Below are 18,656 nucleotides of genomic sequence, written 5' to 3' on the forward strand. Positions count from 1 at the left end.
TACCTATTAGCCTAAGAAATGTATCATTACAAGTAAGGTTGAAACTCCCTTACTCTCTTGCACAAACCCCTCTCCTCCTTCCTAGAGGTAATTACCATTCTGAATTTGTTGTTTACCATTACCACCCATTGTTTCATACTTTACCATATACGTATGAATGCCTGAACAACAAATAGTATTATTTAGGAGTTAAATAAACTTTACATAAGTAGTATAATACTGTATGTTTTCGTCTGCAACTTGCTTTTTAACTTAAACCTTATGTTTGTGAAATTCATTCATGTCGAGATAAGTAGCTTTCCTTCATTCATTTTCCTGCCGTATAACATTATATTTCAAGCTCTTAATAGACTGAGAACCCAGCCAGGGGGTGGGGGAAATCTATGAAAGAGAATTTTTGCTGAACTTTAACTGAAATTTAGCATTTCCTTTAATTATAAAGTAGACAACCAACAAAGTAATATGTGACTTTATCACCAATAGAAGTCATAGATATTTCCATATCACATTATGGTGAATACAGAGAGAGATCTTGAAATATAGATTAATCTCGTGAACTACTTTGTTGCTGATAGTTGTTTACCTTGCTACCCTAATGAGTTAATAAAAACACATATATCCCCATGACATTTTTAGTATGCTGATAATAACCATTTTTCAATACAATTTGTTTCTTTGTATTCCCATATATTTTATTTAAAGGCATTAAAAAAATTTAAACATTATCCTTGAGAAGAGGCTCATATAGCTTTCATCAGACTCCTAGAGAGGTCCTGGGCACAAAGTTAGAACCTTTGCTCTCAAGCAATTCCACACCTAGGCTTGTACCCAAGTGAAATAAAAATGCACAAAGGCTTATATGGGATGTTCAAGGAACGTTATTAATAATAGCCAAAAAAGTGAATGGGTCTCTCCATACATTACGACAATACTTTAACAATCAGAAAGAACTAACCCTTGGGGTGCCTGGGTGGCTCTGTCATTAAGCGTCTGCCTTTGGCTTGGGTCCTGATCTCAGGGTCCTGGGATCAAGCCCCACCTTGGCCTCTCTGCTCAGCGGGAAGCCTGCTTCTCCCCGTTTCTCTGCTTGTGTTTCCTCTCTTGCTGTGTCTCTTTCTGTCAAATAAATAAATAAAATAAAATAAAATAAAATAAAGAAAAAAAGAAAGAACTATATCTGCTATAACATGGGTGAATTTCAAAACCACGATACACTAAGTGAATGAAGACAGATACAAAAGACCAAATTTTAAAATGTCATTTATATTAAGTGTTCAGAAAAGACAAGTATAAATATAGATACATGTAGATACCTGGTAAATTAGGGGCTGCTTGGGCTGGGGCAGAGGAAGGTAAGGTTAACGGCAAATGGGCACGAGGAATCTTTTTTATGGTAATGGAAATGTTCTAAAATTGGATTGTGATGATGTTGCACAACTCTAAATGACTTACTTAAAATCATTAATATGTGAGAAAATGATAAATAAAATGGGTGAAATTTATGGTATTTAAATTAAACCTCAATGAAACTGTTTAAACAGCAAGAAACTTTGCTCAGTTGTACAACCAGATCATTTATTTATTTTTCTATTAAAGGTGGTTTTCATTTTTGTATTTGCTATTAATAGCAATATTGCTATAAGCATTCTTGTACATATCGCCTTCTGCACCCAGTGGGCATGTCTCTATGGTGTATAGCTACAGGCAAAATTACTATATTGCTTCAACTTTGCCAGATTTTGAAATAGTGCTTTCCAGATGGTTGTAACAATTTATATTCCAGCAACAATTTATATTCCAGCAATAATGTATAAGAGGTCCTGTAATGTGAGGCAGGTGGGTGGCTCGGTCGTTAAGCCTCTGCCTTCCGCTCAGATCGTGATCCTGGGGTTCTGGAATTGAGCCCTGCATTGGGCTCCCTGCTTAGTGGGAAGCCTGCTTCTCCCTCTTTCACTCCCCCTGCTTGTGTTCCCTCTCTTTCTCTCTCTCTCTGTCAAATAAATAAATAAAATCTTTAAAAAAAGAGAGTTCTTGTAATGTATAGCCTCACCAATACTTGCTATTATTAGACTTTTAACTTTTGCAATCTAGTAAGTATGAAAGGATATCTTGTTTTAATTTTCACTGCAATATTTTCATCTGGTATGAGATGCTGTTGTTTTCCCTTCTCTGGCTCAAGGCAAGATAGCATAGTGGTTAGACGCTAAGGGCATTCTGTCTAGGTTTGAATTATGATTCTACCCCTTCCTAGAGGCTGTAAATTGGGAAAATTATTTTGTAATTTTAGCCATATATAGCTTCACATTTTATTTTAACTTATCCCTACAGAGCCCATTTTGTTCTTGTGTCCTTGTGCTTCTCTGAGTAGTATCATTTTATATTTTTCCCTGTTTTCCAAGTAGGTAGTCAAATCACTTGTGAAATACACAAACAATTAGAATAGGTGAGTCACAAAAGTTAGCTTTTTAATGCAGCAGGTAAGCTGAAGAATATCAAAGATAAAGCAAGAGTAGGGGGAAAAATACAGATTACCTTCAAATATATAGCAGTTAAGGAGATAGTTGACTTCTCAATGGTAGCAATGAAAGACAAGAGACAATATACTATCCTCAATATGCTGAAAAATTAACTGCCACCTAAGAATTTAGTTCCTTACCAATCCTTATGTATTTATTTCAAATTTTTCTGGTCTTATTTCACTGACCAGGACCTTTAATATAGTGTTAAAGAAAAATGGTGGTTGAGGGCATCTGGCTCATTCTTGATCTGGAATGGAATGCTTTTTATCTTCCACCAATATGAATAATGTTTCCGTAGAAATTTTTGTAACTACCCTTCATCACATTAAGGTAATCCTTTTCTTTCTTTTTTAAAGATTTATTTATTAAACAGAGAGTGTGCACAAGCAGGCAGAGCAGCAGGCAAAGGGAGAGGGAGAAGCAGACTCCATCTCAGGACTCTGGGATCATGACCTGAGTCAAAGGCAGATGCTTAACTGACTGAGCCACCCAGCTCCCCCAAGGGAGTTCCTTTCATGCCCTAAACAGATGCCAAATTTCCTATATCTTTTGAAATGATTCTTTAATTTTTCTTCTTTAGCTGTTAATATAATGAAGAGCTTTTCTTTTTTTTTTTTTATCCATTACCATAGCATAATACCTTTTATTTTAAGCACCTTCAGCTTTGGCTCGGGTATTAGAAAGGAAAGGATTCACAGAAGGAAGGGGGAGCTCCATGAACTGTGCACTTTGACTGTGTTGGTCTCATGATGGGTCTTCATGTGTGGTGGGGGAGGGAGGCAGGGGCAGGGTGACCATTCCCACCCTGTGTCATCAGGGCCACTGCTGCTCACGGGGCTCAGGGGTGGGACTGAGCCTGTTCATCCTGAAGCCTAGAGTCTCCCCTTTCCTGCACATCACATCACTGTCCAGGGGACCAGTCCCTTGAAGTCTGCCCAACCAAATGCCTAGGTGAAGTCTCTCCTGGGGGACATTTGTAGACACTCTCAGCTACAGAAAACCCAGTGAGCTGAGACCAGCAAGGGCCCTGGTGCCCTTTGGCTCTGTGCCCTGGGGATGTCAGGGCCAAGGTCCCCTTCTAGAATCTATGGGGCCTTCTGGGTCCCAGACACCCCACTCAGTGGGCCTCCTCCATCCATCTCTGTGCCTCCCCCATCATTGCAGCACCTGTGTTTGCTTTCCAGGTTCTGGTTGGACAGCTGGGAAGGAGGGGCCCTGCAGTTTTTATTTTTTTTTATTTTTTTTTTAATTTTTTATTTTTTCAGCATAACAGTATTCATTATTTTTGCACCACACCCAGTGCTCCATGCAATCCGTGCCCTCTATAATACCCACCACCTGGTGCCCCCAACCTCCCACCCCCCACCCCTTCAAAATTCTCAGATCGTTTTCAGAGTCCATAGTCTCTCAATGAAGAGCTTTTCTAATGTGAAAGTATTCTTAGCCCTGGAGTGAACTCAACTTTGTCATCCTGTATTTTTTTATCTTTTGCTGAATTCCATTTAGTAGTAGTTTGCTTTGCATTTGTGCATCTTTGTGATTTGTGGATGAGTGGTTGAGTTTGGTCCATAATGTTCCAATCCCCTGTTGTCTTGCCAAGTGGTCCCCAGGCTGACTTCATCTGCCCTTCCTACCCCCTCAGTGTTCGCTTTTCTCCCTGTAAGCCCCGCAGACCCACATTTACCAAACATGGCGTTTAAATTCTTATTAGTAAAGATTAAAGTTAGTGTATTCCTCCCAAACACTCTACAGTCTCAAATTAAATGTTCTATATGGATTCCACAACCTAACTTTTAAATTTCTGATAGGCACATTTATTCATTATTATTACTCATTATTATTACCATTCAGCTCAATGTTTTTTTAAAAAAACACTTTATTAAAGTATGATTGACCTACAGAAACCTGAATGTATATAATATATATGGCTTAAGGAGTTTGGAGGCATGTATATTCCCATGAAATCATCACCACAGTCTATGCCATAAACATATTTAGCACCTCTAAAAGTTTCCTCCTACCCTCATGTTATTTATCATTACTTTCCCATAATGAGAACACTTAATGTAAGATCTACCTTTTTAGTAAAGTTTTAAGTATACAATACAGTATTGTTTCTTATATTTCAGACCTTCCTTCAATATATATCCAATTTTACAACTACACACACAAAAAGAACACACAATGGGCAGGTTAATGGCAGCTTAGACCCACAAGTGGGAAGAGATAATTAATGTGTTGGAAGACACATCTGGAAGATCCATTCGAAATTCTCTCAAATACAGCAGAGAGACACAAATGAACAGAAACTATAACAGAAAGATTAAAAGATATGGAAAAGTGAGTGAGAAAATGTAGTTTACATCTGAGCTGAGATCCAGAAGGGAAGACCAGAGAGATTGGAGAGAGGCACATGTCGAAGAATAATACCTCACTAATCTTGCCCTAATCCCATCCTTGTGAAAACCTGTACCTCATTTTCCTTTTCCCTTCAATCTACTTCCCAGTCTCCCTATTGACCGAACTCACTCAGAAAACAGAGGCCACACATATTTTGTTGATGCCATCACATAGGTCAGCGTCTTTAGTATAGTTAAGAATGGAAATTGATCTGGTAGGGAGCAAATGAAAGCAGTCCAGCACAGTATTTTCTTCTAAAACTTTTGAACTTTGTCTTTACACCTTTAAAACTTTATTTTAGTAATTGATATTTTGTCTGTGGCATGAGTAGGGTTTAATTTTCAAAATATGTAAAATGAAAAGGCAACCTACCAAATCGGAGAAAATAGTTGCAAACCATATATCTGATAAAGGATTAAGATCCAAAATACATAAATAACTCCTACAACTCAATAGCAAAAACAATTAAAAAAAAAAAACCAATCTATTTAAAAATGGTCAGAGGATCAGAACAGACATTTTTCCAAGAAAACAAACAGGAGGCTAACAGGGACATGAAGAGGCTCAATGTCATGGACCATCAGGGAAATGCAAATCAAAACCACAATGAGATGTCACCTCACACCTGTCAGAAGGGCCAGTATCAAAAAGACAAGAGATAACAAGTGTTGTCGAGGATGTGATGAAAAGGGAACTCTTGTGAACTAGTAATGGGAATGTAAATTGGTATGACCACAATGGAAAACAGTGTGGAGGTTCCTCAAAAAATTAAAAATAGAACTATCAAATTTACCAAATTGAAGCTGCCTCAGACTTTCACGTATGATCATATAAATTGTATTTTTCCTTATTATTATTTTCATCTTCACTTCCTGTTTGACAGGGTACAAATTCCCATAGTTTTTTTTCTCTCTTAGTATCATTTTTATCCTCTCTATTTTCTTGGCTATCTTAATTCTTTTGTCTTCATGACATGGACTGTCAGAACCTTGGGTTCCCATTGTTCTAGAAAATAGTTTTTGACATTTCAAAACATAGCCCATTTTCTTTATTTAGTTTTATGTTTTTGATATTCCTTAAAATACCTTCTCCTCATTGCATTTAATTTTTGGCATAATCAACCATTATGAAAAACCCAAAATCAATCTGAATTTAAAGCATGCCAAAACCAAATAAGTACAATGGATCACCAAATTCACTCAGACTAATACTACATATCTAGTTCTATAGATGAACATGTTGAAGAGATTTGTCATAGGGACACTTGTTTCTTCGGTTCCTGTCGTGGTACCAGTGACCGTTGTGTGTGCTCGATGTTTGGACCCAGCAGACTGCCAGAGCATAAGACATCAGACACACTACATATGTGGTTCAGCAGACGGGGATCACAAAATTTGAGATATCACTGGCAGATACGTTTGTTCTCTGTAGTGATACCACAGACTTGTGCCCTTCAAATCTAGGTATTCTGGGTCAGTTAAATTACGTCCCAAGTGATCCTGTCAAAAGATAGTTGCAGTTGTAGATACTGCATGAATTCACGCATTTCTGAGATTTCAAGATATCTGGTGATTGGGAGAATTTTCCACATGCTGACTTTTAGCTCTGTACATTTCACACCATGTTACCCTTCCACTTGTCACACATTTCTGGTGCCAGGGGCCATAGGACAGGCTGTACTATGACATCTAAACCATACCTGTGTATCATGACTCCAGTTAGGTCCACGTGGTAGACAGTAAAAGTATATCTGAAAGGGGCGCCTGGGTGGCTCAGTGGGTTAAAGCCTCTGCCTTTAGCTCAGGTCATGATCCCAGTGTCCTGGGATGGAACTCTCTGCTCAGCGGGGAGCCTGCTTCCCTTCCTCTCTCTGCCTGCCTCTCTGCCTGCTTGTGATCTCTCTCTGCCAAATAAATAAAAAAAATATTTTTTCAAAAGATTAAAAGATTTTATTTATTTATTTGGCAGAGAGAGAGATCACAAGAGATCACATCTTTTAAAAAAGAGATTTTATTTATTTATTTGGCAGAGAGAGACCACAAGTAGGCAGAGAGGAAGGCAGAGAAAGAGGAAACAGGCTCCATGCTGAGTAGAGAGCCTGATGTGGAACTCGATCCCAGGACCCTGAGATCATGACCTGAGCCGAAGGCAGAGGCTTAACCCACTGAGCCACCCAGGCATCCTAATAAATAAAATCTTTAAAAAAAAAAAAGTATATTCTGAAAGTCATTCTTTACTGGGACAGCAGCTAGCAGGAACATAAGTGCAAAAAGAGTGACTGTAAACTATGTAAAATTACCCAACAAAACTCAGTTCTCTAAATCAACTTCCTTTTAGCCAGATCCAAAACAATGCTCACAGCCCCTGCCATGACAATCTACACAAGGAGAAATGTGGACAGGTAGTTAGAATAGAAAGGAATGGAGATCTTAACCATGTGGTCAAAATATCTTTCCAAATTTTACAAAAACCTGTAACTATGTGACCCTACCCCCACCCCCTCCACGGCCTTGGGAGAAGCTTATACGCATGAAAGGCTCTATACTTGAGGCTGTGGTTCTAGGTGGGAAGTGGAGTTTCAGTTTTATTATTTTCCATATAGATAAACGATGGTCTCCACACATTTGTGGAAAAGTCCATTTTTTTCCTCCTTTGATCTGTATTGCCAACTGCTGTACATTAATTTTCTCTGTGATTGGGAACCTATGTTCATATGTGCTCTCTGCATGTGGTTCCTGTTTCCCCTCATGGTGGGTTCCTTTTTAAAATTTCCTGGTCTCTTAGTGATTTCCTATAAGCCCCATAATACAAGAAAATTATGTTTTATGCTGGATCTAGCTGTTTTGTAGGAAAAAGTCCTCCCAGAATGTCTAATATTCCAGATTGCCAGAAACTGAGGAGTTCTAAATTTTAAGTATCAGGTTTTTCACTTTGAGAATGCCTGGTCATTCCTGAGAGTCCCTTATTCTTATACTTTCGAGCCATCTTATTTTTCTTCATTTATTAAATAAATACATCTTATATTCTACAGCCGAAACTTCTAATATCTGAAGTCTTTGTGGATCCGATTCTGGTTATCTACTCTTTCTGTTGCCTCACTGGGTTCTGCCTTCTCACGGTATTAGTGACTTTGGACTGCAAACATATGTTCAATGCATCTTCATCTGTTGCAATTCTTTGAAGCGTGAGTTAAAGGAGGTTTTCTTCCTTCTAAGAGACCATTTGAATTTGTTTCTTCTAGGTGTCTGGGAGCGCTTTTAACCCAGAACCTCTCTAAAATTAATTCTTGGCTTGAGGGTTTTCAAATAAGACAGAAGTATGAATTTGGGCCACATATTCTTGAGAGCCAGACTGTGGTTTCAAATTTCGGTGAGACCATCCCCTGTCATCTTTACTCCATGCCACACTGAGACAAATGAGAAAATTTTTCTAGTTCACCTCTTTGTTGAGGGTGTAGCTATTTGAGGATCAGTCACAGCTTCATGCATGGGTTTGCTACCACAGTGCTTTAAACATCTGTGGTAGGTCACCAACAGATATATATATTTTTTAAGATTTTATTTATTTATTTGACAGAGAGAAATCATAAGCAGGCAGAGAGGCAGGCAGAGAGAGAGGAGGAAGCAGGCTCCCCGCTGAGCAGAAAGCCCGACGTGGGGCTCGAACCCAGGACCTGGGATCATGACCTGAGCCGAAGGCAGCGGCTTAACCCACTGAGCCACCCAGGCGCCCCACCAACAGATATATTTTTTTAAGATTTTATTTATTTATTTGACAAAGAGACAGAGAGTGAGCACAAGCAGGCAGAGTGGCAGGCAGAGGCAGAGGGAGAGAAAAAAGTGGGTTGTCGGCTGAGCAAGGAGCCCGATGCGGGACTAGATCCCAGGATCCTGGGATCATGACCCGAGCCGAAGGCAGCGGCTCAACCCGCTGAGCCACCCAGGCGCCCCAGATATTTTTATAAAATACAATCAAAATTAGTTGCTAGAAAAATGGAATGCCGCTGGGACGTTACTGCACTATAAAATTACTATAAACATTTCTGAACACTTCATTTCTATCTATATCTCAACGTGGACTGGCGACAGATAAGCTACAGACCCATCTGCAAGCCCCACTTTGAGTAGGAGTATCTTATCGTTCTTCCCACCTTTGGCAGACCTGAAGGTTTATCTCCTATTCCCGCACTCCACGTAGCCATCAAGATGGAAGTTCGAGATTTGTCGAAATGGGAGATGTCGGAGTCCTGGGTGGGTGGGGCACAGACTCGCTTGTCTCTCAACTCTTGCTTTCACTTCACTTTTTCCATCTATAGATTTGTCTTTATATCACACTAGTTTGGCAGCACATTAGGAGAGGTTCCGCCATCAGGGGCTCCTGGGTGGCTCAGTTGGTTAAGCGACTGATCACGATCCTGGAGTTCCCGGGATCAAGCCCCATGTCAGGCTCCCTGCTCAGTGGAGAGTCTGCTTCTCCCTCTGACCTCTCCCCTCTCATTCTCTCTCTCTCAAATAAATAAATAAAATCTAAAAAAAAAAAAAAAAAAAAAAGGAGCGATTCCACCATGATCCAGGGCTCCCTCTCCTCACTGAAGCGTATGCCTATATTCACCAAAATACATGCACAAGAGTAGATTTTTAAAAAAAAAATTATTTATTTATTTGACAGACAGAGATCACAAGTAGGCAGAGAGACAGAGAGAGAGACAGAGAGAGGAGGAAGCAGGCTTCCCACTGAGCACAGAGTCTGACTCGGGGCTTGATCCCAGGACCCCATTTGAATCGGGACCATGACCCGAGCCCAAAGCAGAGACTTTAACCCACTGAGCCACCCAGGCGCCCCGCAGAAGAGTAGTTTTTAACCACATATTCATAGTTGCCCCAAACTGAAAATGGTAAAAATTTCCATTGACAGCAGATAAATAAATTTGACCCCCGCCCTATACTATATAGTAATAAGAATGAGTAAACTGTTGCTGTAGACAAAAACATGGATGTTTCTTACAAACATGATGTTGAGTCAGAGATGCCAGGTATAAAATCATACCTATTGCACAACTCTGCTTACATAACGTTGAAAGCAGGCCGAATTAGCCATCTTGAAGACATATCATGGCCCTGCTTAAAATCCCTCCATGTTTGGGGGAAGAGTCATGGCTCCAGTGGGTCACCAGCTCTTCTACCTCATGATTTCTGAATGCTGCTCACATGGGGTCTTCCATTGGTGAAGATGCATCAAGCTCTACACTCACGGTTTGCTCACTTTTTTGTGCATATTGATACTTCATTAAAAGGTCTGCTTAACAGGCACCTGGGTGGCTCATGAGCATCTGCCTTCGGTTCAGGTCATGATCTCCGGGTCCTGGGATCGAGTCCCGCGTAGGGCTCCCTGCTCAGTGGGAGCCTACTTCTCCCTCTTCCTCTGCCTGCCGCTCCCCCTGCTGTGCTCTCTATCTCTCTGTCAAATAAGAGAATAAAATCTTTTTAAAAAAGGTTTGCTTAATAAAAAGTATTTAGAAAATAGTTTATCTAACAACAACATTCACTAAGCTGGAAAAAGCCTGAAAACTGGGCAGTGTCTTCTCTCTTGCCTTAGCCCTGTGTCCAGTGATTCAGTCTATCACGCAGGGCTGCAGGTCTTTTAAATATTCTCAGTTCCACCCTCCTCCCTCCTCCTTGTCCCAGACCATCATCGCTCGCCTGAGCTGCTTGTACCGTATCTGAATCCTGTCCCTGCCTCTGCCTTCATGCCCTCTAAGATGACCCAAGATGACCAAGATGATCCCCCAAATGTGTGACCATGACCTCGGGTATGTCCCTGCTTACAGTCCCTTCTGTGTCTCTCCACTGCTTTCAGCAAGAAGACCACTGTCCTTGCCGGGGCTGACGATGCCCTGCCCCATCCGTCCACTGCTGTGCTCACAGCTCACCAGGGCCAGTCTCCCGTAATGCCCTTTCCTCCATCAGCACCGACCTTCTTTCAGGCGTGGAATCCGCCACTTTGCTTTCCCCATCGACTTCTTCTTCTTGACATATAGGTGCTTTGGCCCAAAATACGCTTTTTCCTCCTTTTTACCAAACTAATGGTTCATAAATCATAACTTCAACCTCTTGCTCAGGGAAATCTCTTCTGTTCTGTTTCCCTTTATTCCCCATTAAAGCATGCATCACTTTTCTAAGTCCCTCACTGATTGTAGTAATCAATGTTGATACCTATCTCTCCCTACCAAAATGTAAGCTTTATGGATCAAGGTTGTATCTGTCTTGTTCACCAGTTTTCCCAGGATCGAACACAGTGCCTTCCATGTAATAGCTGTTCAGTTAATATTTGCTGAATAAAAGAATGAGTGAAGAATGTTCTTGGCTATACTGTAACAGAAAGTGTGCAAAGAGACAATTATATTAAATTATTATGCGGGACATTTATTTAAACCTCAGGGAAAACTTAGAAGCATATTTTTTTTCCTCAAGAGGTTTTTGGCATTTAATAATTAATTCATTATTCCTTTGGATCATGTCACTCCTTGACCTAAATCTTCCCCATCCAGTTGATGGGATCTGGCCCCTACCTGCTTCTCTGGCCTCATCCCTTATCATTCTTCCCTTGTCGTGCTGCCCCTCCTGAGCCTTGAACATCCCCAGCATGGTCCTGGCTTAGGGACTTCATGTTAGTTGCAAGGTCTTGTTGGACTGTTTTCCTCCTACACGTTCACATGGTGGGCTCTCCCATACTCAAGAAGTTTCAGCTCCAATTTCACTCTTCAGGGAAGTTTTCCCTGCCTCTTCAGTCCAAAGGAACCTGTCCGCCCTCAATACTCTCCGCCACATCATCCTATTTTATTTCTTCATAGCATTGACCGGTGTCAGGAATTATGTTGTTTTTCGTACTTGTTTACTCTTCAGTCCTCAATACTAGACTGTCCGCTCCATGAGGGCAGGAACTCTATTGGCATATTCACTCCCTGTCTACGGCAGCTAGCATTTTGACACATAGAAGGTGCTTCATCTGTAGTGACTGAATGATTGAACGAATGTGTTTGTGATGGGGCATTCATTCATCCTTTCCGTGGAGGGCAGTGCTAAACAGTGGAACTCTCTGGGATGATGGAAATAGTCTGTGGACTAGACAGTGTCCTCCAGAGAGACAGAGCCATTAGGATACCTCTGTAGCTCTCTATCTACCGGTCTATCTACGTACCTACCTACCTAGACATATATAAGAGGAGATTTCTATAGGAATTGGCACATGTGGTTATAAAAGCAGGGAAGTCCCACAATCTGCCGTCTGCAAGACGGAGAACTAGGAAAGTCCATGGTATAATCCAGTCTAAGTCTAAAGGCCAATAGTGTATGTCCTGATCTGAGTCCCAAAACTTGAGAACCAGGGGCACAGATGATTAAAGGCAGGAGAAGATAGATGCGTCAGTTCAAGCAGGAAGGGAGAGTGAGTAATTCCTATGAAATACTTATTCCATTCCTCTACTTTTTAAAAATGTTTTCCTATTAGGGCCCTCAGTGTATTGGGTGATGCCCACCAGTATTAGGGAGGGCCATATGCTTTGCTCAGTTCGCTGATTGAAGTGCTGATCTCTTCCGGTAGCGCCCTGACAGAAATAATGTTTTATCAGCATCCCTTGGTCCAGTCAAGTTGACACATAAATTAACCAGCCTAGTCTAAGTCTGCTGTGTCCCGTATAGTAAATACTAGCCACGTGTAGTTATTAAATCCTTGAAATGTGCCTAGTGTACCTGAAAAACTTAATTTTGAGTTTTGTTTCATTTCAATTTGAATAGACACATGAAGGTTAGGGCCTACTCTAACGGACACTGCAGCTCCAGAGAACCTGATTTAGGATGGGAGGAGGGCAGGGTCAGGAAATGTCTTCTCAGGCAAAAACGTGTCAGTGGAGATGTGGAGGATGAGTTGACAGCATCCAAGTGAGGAGTAAGGTGGAGGAGGGAAGGCTGAGGGTGTGCACTTAGGGCACAAGGACTGGGAAGGACGTTTCAGAGAGAGGAAACAGAATGTACAAATCCCTGAAAGTGGAGAAGCTTTTTCAAAAGGGATTTTTAGTGTTGAGGAATTGGGATCTTTTTAAGAAATGTTATGATATAATGACCTTTTATTGACCCATGGTTTATCTCATCTTCATATGTGCAGTGAGTAACATGTTCTGGTAGGACATGTGAATCAGAGGCTGTCCTTTCCCAGTAGATCTGCATTCCCTGAAGACTTAGCTAACCCTTCTTTCGCTGGAGAGTCTCAACTTCTTCAGATTGTACCATGTCTTACAAGTAATAAGTTTGAGAAGTTTACTTCTCTGTAAGGAAGGGTTTCCTCTTATTTGGCTCTTTATTACTATTTTAAAGCTTAAAGAATTGACTGATTCCAGTTTGTTCTGTTTCTCCGTAGACATCAAATATATCAGTATCTTTCTCTCTCTATTATATATAGATAGATATAAACCTATCTATCTATATAAAATTTAATATACTTTCTGCTTAACTTTTCCATGCTAAATAAGAGTAGAGATTTCCTTTCTCACACATACCAAAACATTCGCTACTTGGGCTCAAAAGATCAGTAAAAGGTAGACAGTGAGCGAACTCTTGCAACTTTTAAATATAATTCAACGTCTGTTTTGTATTTTATCTGGATTCGTCATCTCCCAATGATTTGAAAGTTGTAGATCTGATTTTATATGCATATACATTTACTATATATATATTTCCCATTGTGTTATGATTCTTCACATTCAATACTGGGCAATGATTTCTACTTATCAGCAAGAAAGGATTTATAGTCTAAGAATGCCTAAGTGTAATTTTTTTAGTAGGCTAATTACCACTTATAGCAGTTGTAATTAAAAAAGAATCTTGCCACATTTTAAGCTCCTTTCCCCACAGATTTACTCATTTTTCACCCCTGACACCACTTTTTATTTTTTGCAGATTTTTTTTTTTTGATGAATGCCAGTTTTCCTTAAAAACATGTCTCTATTTTTCTATTTAGTTTGAAAGCTTGTAGATTTTCTGGACCAAATATTCTTGAAGATATTTATTATGATTCACTAAGTAGAAATAAGATCTAAGGCTTAGCACAGGAGCTGGGAAATTGGAAATTTTGAATTGTAACCTACTTTGCCTCCTATTGTGGGTCTTAATATGCTCTACTAGGAAGATGCTAATTCCTTATGTTCAAGGTGATTCTATATAGACCTCATGTATTTTCCTGATTTATTTTTAAGATTATTAAAATGTATTAATAATAGCTAGTTGAACTGGGTTTAACCATGACAGTATCAGAGATGTGTGAACTTGGACTTCTGTTACTATAAGAGGACAAGTACTGGTGCTTGTCCAAGGGACTGCTAAGTGGGGTGTACCAGCATCTACCCCTTTCTTAAGCAACTCAGCACCACTCGAGACATTATTTAAACAGTCTCTGTGCCTGTTAATGAACAACCATGGGGCTGAAGTCAGAGATTTGAGCCTGAGCAGTTGAGTATAAAAGTCACCAAAATGCGCATAGCAAGGTAATGTAAAAAGTTAAGAAAGCACAAAAAACGGGGAAGATTGGAAAATAAACTTGGTTACATAAATTGAATGCTAAGAAACCCATGGTAAGAGACTCACAAAAGAGTACTTCTTATAGAACAGAAAGAGGGGGACCTCTGGGAACTGACAGTGTTCTGGGAATTAAGTGCCAATTATGTCCTGGACCAATTATCAGTGCTTTTACTAAAGACAATTTTTTAAAAAGATTTTATTTATTTGAGAGAGCAAGCATCCATGTGAGTGGGGTAAGGGGCAGAAAGAGATAATCACAAGCAGACTTCTCGCTGAGCTCAGAGCCTCACTCAGGTCTCCATCTCACAACCCATCAGATCATGACCTGAGCTGAAACCAAGAGTCGTACACTCAACTGACTGAGCCACCCAGGTTCCCCTAAAGACAATTTATTTTAAGCAGCAACCTTGGAAACAAGCATGGCCAGATTTGATCCCAGACCCCTCTTCCTACTGAGTGCCCTTGACAAATCACTTGACTTCTATGAATCTCAACTTTCTCTTCTAAAAAGTGAGGATAACTATATCTACTTCACAAGGTAATGTAAGGATTTAATGAGGTAATCAGATATGAGCAAAGAAGAGTTATTTCCCCATCCCTCTAACAATGTCAGCATGCATTCCTTAGAAGTGGTTTGCAATGGTTAAGTGTTGGGACTCTGGAATCAGACTGTTCAAGTCACAGCTCTCTCACTTATCAGCTGTGTGACTTTGGACAAATTACTTGACCTCTCTGTGGTTCATTTTCATAATATGAACAATGAGGATATTAATAGTACATTCCCCATAAAGTTGTTATGAGGATTAGAAGAGCTGAATCTATTAAGTATTTAGGACAGCACTTCAGCAGAGAGTAAACATTTAAGTGTTAGCTAAAAATGTGCAATAGTTTTGGATTCTTTCTAGAAGTGATTCCTTTTGTGTTAGGTTATATTCACCTAACTGGACAGGAAGACACGATAACAGTCATGCCAGCTGTGGGGTGAGTTTCTTGTAATTCTGTTTGGGGCGACACTGCCTGCTGTGGACAGGCGGTGGTGGTGGCTCTCCTTCTAGCTAAGGGCAGTTCTGGGTGAGAGCCTCTAGAGCCAGCAGCCGGGCTATCTCGCATCCAGCCTTTGTTACTGATACTGGGCAAATTAACATTTCTGACTGTTCAATCCCTTGTGAAATGGGGATAATTTTGGCCTCTGGGGGTGGTGTGAGTATTATATGTGGTAATTTACCTACAGGCCCATGTAGCCTACACCCAGCCCAGAGCTTCCGAGTAACGATTATTATTACATCAAATATATATAACAGTTGGGCCCTCGGGGGGCTCAAAGGAAGGAAAACCAGGAGGCAGCTAGAAGTGGGGCCCTTTCTGCCTGTGTGAGCTCGGTCTGGGTAAGAGGAAGAAAAACAATCTCTTCCTTTTGCAACCTAAATGACTACAGACGTCTCCCCTTGGCCCCTGTCGTTCGCACCGCCCCCCCCCCGCCCCGCCCCGCCACCAAATAGGCAAAGACACCATTCTTTTCAGTTTTATAATCTACTCATTTCTGTAGGTGCAGGTTTATCTGGGCTTGGTGGTAAGCCAAGGGTGGTGGGGAGAAGCATTAAAACCTGGCAACCCAGCTCCCCCATCTCCGGATGCCGCAGGGCTCCTGCCAGCCGTCCTCGGTTAAAAAACGTGCTTTTTATTTCACTTCCCCGCAGTCTCCTGTGCAGCAGCTCATTACCACCCGCTTCTATCACCTCTGCCAGCATCTCCCCAGAACGTTTTCCCCTTCCCCCATTTCAGGGACATTGGTGGTAGCTGACATTTAAAGGAAATAAACACGGATTTTAAAAATTACAACCTTCTCCGCCTGAAGAACCCAGCAGCAATGAATAACCGAACAGTCCAGCGAAGAGCGCCTGTCGGGGCTCAGCTCCGCCAGCCCTTCCTGCCACACAATTCCCCACACCCGAGCAGCACAAATCACCATTTCCAGGCACCACTCGAGGCTGCCAATTCCACTTTCGCTTAATCTCATTTAAAATCCGGCTACAGATGAGGCTCTGTCGCTGCGGCGAGGAACCGGGCGGGGGGCAGCGGGAGGGACGCGAGGCCTGGATGGAAAGGGAGAGCAGGGGCCCCTCGCGGTTCGGGGCCACAGGCGGATCCCCAGAACAAGTGCAGGCCGCCCGGGCTCCGAGGCGGGCGAGCCCCGAGGGGCGCGGGGCGCAGGCGGCGCAGACAAAGAAGCCGCCGCCAGCGCCGGCCCCACCAGCCCTCTCCTTCCCCTGCGCCTCCTCTCAGGAAAAAGAGGGAAATCTGAGGGCCAAAGGGGACGGTCTTCTCCTTGTGCTCCTCCAGACAGCTGGCGGGAGGTTCTCTCTCACCGAGGTTTCTCCGTCCCTTGCTGTAGATTGGCGGCCCCCGCGTTCCCCAACAGCACCCTCAGACCCATACCCTCCTCCCGCTAACGCCCCTCGGTGGCCCTTCCGCGGGGGGAAGAGCGCTGCGGCGCCGGGGCCCCGGGAGGCGTACGCCCCGCGCCTCCCGAGGTGCGGGCGAGCGAGCCCGAGAGGGCGGGGGCCGAGCGGGCGCGCGCGGGGAGGCGCGCGGGGGCGGGGGAGCGGCCGGGACACGTGTGGCGGCGGCGCGGGGGGAGACTCGGCGCCCAGGGCTTTAAGAAGGTGTGGAGGGGGGCGGGCGCTTTCCCAGGCCTGGCCGAGGGGCGTCGCGCAGAGGCGGCGCGGCGGCGGCGGCGGCGGCGCACACAGGCGGCGGACGACGCGCTCTCGGAGCCTGCAGCCCGGGTCCCGCTCTCCCGCGGCCCAAAGAAACTTTGCGAGCCGCGGTCTCCCGAGGAACTCCGGGGCTCCGCGCCCGAGCCCGCTCTGCTCGCGTCCGCCGCCTCCTCGCCTTCTCTCCGCGTGGCTCCTCCGTCGCGGCGCCTCCCAAACTGAATGAGCGAGCGGCGCTCGGGGCGCGCGGCGGCGGCGGCGGCATGGAGCGCAGTTGCTGGACCCCGCGGACTTTCCTCCTGGCGCTGTTGCTGGGGGCGACGCTGAGGGCGCGCGCGGCGGTGGGCTATTACCCCCGCTTCTCGCCCTTCTTTTTCCTGTGCACCCACCACGGGGAGCTGGAAGGGGATGGGGAGCAGGGCGAGGTGCTCATTTCCCTGCACATTGCGGGCAACCCCACCTACTACGTACCGGGACAAGAATACCATGGTAGGTACCACAGCGGCTCCGCGCTCGCCGCCCGGCCCGGTGCGCCCGCGAGCGCAGCTTTTTATCCCTTTCCTTCTTCCAAGGGGCCATTTAAACGGGAGCCAGGAGAGCCCTTCCCTCAACCTTGCGCTCTGTGGAGGGACAGGGAACAAAGTTAGTGAGGATCGAGTCGCGAGTTGAGATTTACTCGCCACACAGCACACACTCCCCTCACGGATCTCCTCGTAATAAGCCCGTTCTTGGGGGGAAACGCTTGAGAATTGGGGGTTGGCATCTTTCCCTCCTCACTCCTCGTCCCTGCCGCTGACACGTTTAGTGGGTCCGTGCGTCTTGTTTCGCTAACCCCGGTGCTCGGATTCCAGACCTTTGTCCTGCCCGGTTCCCCCTGAAGGGTAGCTGGGTGGAGTTGGGGCTGGCGCCGGGCTCTGCGGACGGGCTGGTGACAGATTGGCGCGCCCCGGTCCCCGGCTGCCCCGCGCCTTCGCCTGCCCGCTGCAAAGTTCCCGCTGCTCGCCAGCCAGGGTCCCCCATTTCATCCAGTGTCCAACGGCCCTCCTGAAATGGAGCGGCTGCTTCCAGCTCTCTCTGTGCTTTATGAAGTGTCCCTTAAAATGTCCGTAATCGATGGGTTTTTAACAAATTCCTCTTACTTTTAACGTGCTGCTTGTTTTTAAAGTGATTTCTGTGTTGTTTATTGATGACTTTGTCTTTTATCTGCACAGCTTTAATTTCCAGGTAAGGACTGGAAGCCCCTTATAATTTAAAGGTATCTTAAAAAAAAAAAAAAAGATCGTTATGGAGTCTTTCATCGAAATTAAACGTTGCTGAGGAAGTAAAATATAGCTCCAAGAAATAGAATTTTATATGGTGCATGCATGTATTTTAGCTGTTTTAAGCTAGTAAATCGAGTATGTGGGGGAGATAAAGATACTAGTTTCTGTTATTTCCTCTGGCACTTCTAAATA

General features: G+C 43.4%; 1 protein-coding gene across 3 annotated transcripts in view; it reads left to right on the forward strand.

The window, feature by feature from the left end:
* Positions 1-17,177: 17,177 nt before the first annotated feature.
* RELN (reelin) overlaps positions 17,178-18,656 on the forward strand; it is a 518,586-nt gene continuing 517,107 nt past the window's right edge. For all 3 annotated transcript variants that reach the window (XM_047695315.1, XM_047695316.1, XM_047695317.1), the window contains exon 1: positions 17,178-17,691. In XM_047695315.1, coding sequence (XP_047551271.1) covers positions 17,466-17,691 — 226 coding nt within the window. In that variant the 5' untranslated portion in view covers positions 17,178-17,465. The remainder of the gene's footprint in view (positions 17,692-18,656) is intronic.

Source organism: Lutra lutra, chromosome 11 (assembly GCF_902655055.1).
Source record: "Lutra lutra chromosome 11, mLutLut1.2, whole genome shotgun sequence".
Classification (NCBI taxonomy): domain Eukaryota; kingdom Metazoa; phylum Chordata; class Mammalia; order Carnivora; family Mustelidae; genus Lutra; species Lutra lutra.